The sequence below is a fragment of the Cyprinodon variegatus genome, unplaced genomic scaffold (genome assembly GCF_000732505.1).
Source record: "Cyprinodon variegatus isolate N-32 unplaced genomic scaffold, C_variegatus-1.0 Scaffold993, whole genome shotgun sequence".
Taxonomy (NCBI): domain Eukaryota; kingdom Metazoa; phylum Chordata; class Actinopteri; order Cyprinodontiformes; family Cyprinodontidae; genus Cyprinodon; species Cyprinodon variegatus.
The window spans coordinates 260,081-261,175 of record NW_015151446.1 but is presented as its reverse complement, the minus strand read 5'-3'; the positions used below and the strand labels follow the sequence as shown (position 1 = coordinate 261,175).

The 1,095-nt window shown below is 36.8% G+C and overlaps 1 protein-coding gene across 1 annotated transcript; it reads right to left on the bottom strand.

The window, feature by feature from the left end:
* Nucleotides 1–84: 84 nt before the first annotated feature.
* Nucleotides 85–928, bottom strand: LOC107100620 (hepcidin-like). Its single transcript, XM_015399192.1, has 3 exons — nt 788–928; nt 625–702; nt 85–445 (listed from the first exon to the last, which is right to left on the bottom strand). The coding sequence occupies exons 1-3, from the start codon at nt 872–874 to the stop codon at nt 347–349; spliced, it is 264 nt and encodes an 87-aa protein (XP_015254678.1). The 5' UTR covers nt 875–928; the 3' UTR covers nt 85–346.
* Nucleotides 929–1,095: the final 167 nt, after the last annotated feature.

The window sequence follows — 1,095 nt, the reverse complement described above, 5'->3', positions numbered from 1 at the left end:
CAAACTACAAGCAAACACATAAGTCATGAAGTTTTCAAGAATATTTATTGAGGGGTAAGATTTATCATGACACCAAAAATTACACCTCTGATCAAGTTATCCAAACACTGAGTCTAAACATCATAGTTATACTCATAAAGCATTAACAACAATTTTTTAGTATGGTAAAACCTTTTGGTTTGTATTTTTGATTATTTGTCAAATAAATTGGATGCCATAGTAAAGCACCATCCACATTGTTACAATGAAAACATCAAAACTGCTTAGATCCATAAAAAGCAATTATTTATTGAACTGCATTTTTTTCCTGTAGTTCATTTATCTTCATGCTGTTTTTAGGCCTTTTCTAGAATCTGCAGCAGATGCCACAGCCTCTCATTCCAGGGCAGCAACGACAGCACAAACGGCAGCGACGGCGTTGTGCCTGAGCTCTCTCATATGGCATCTGTAAATAAAAAAAAATTGTTTAATTTCAAATATGAAATGCTGTAAGACTGAAATTTATTCAGTAATCTTTAATTCCACGTTGTAATTGATAAAGTATACCCCACCTACTATATAACCACAAAATATTCAAAAATATTTCTATAAATGCATAGTGTTTTATTTATTCACTTGACTGACCTTCCAGGAGTCCGCTGGCATGTCTTCACCTTCAGCGATTGGGCTGCCATTGGCCCGTCCATCCATCAGTTCAGCACCCTGTAAAAGATGTTGTTAATTTAGACCAAGTATGCTAATGTTGTGACTAATATGAACGTAAAAATTAAAGTTTCAATGCTCTTACTTCAATGATCATGTCAGCGGATCCCTCATGGATCCCGATGACAGTCACCATGATGGCCGCGGCAACCGCAAGAGTGAAAGCCTTCATTTTGGGAGTGTTGGTCCAGCTGGAGCTTCAAAATCAAGTGAAGTTGCTTAGATTTTGATGTCTGAATGTGAGAAAAGGGCCGGTATTTATAATTACTTTGGTTGGTGTTGCAATGAGGTATTTCCACTCTGATTGACAGAGCAGAAGTAAGATCTTTCAAAAGCATTGCAAGCATGAAGAGTTCAGCTGCATAATTTCACCTTTGCAAAAGTAGCACATTT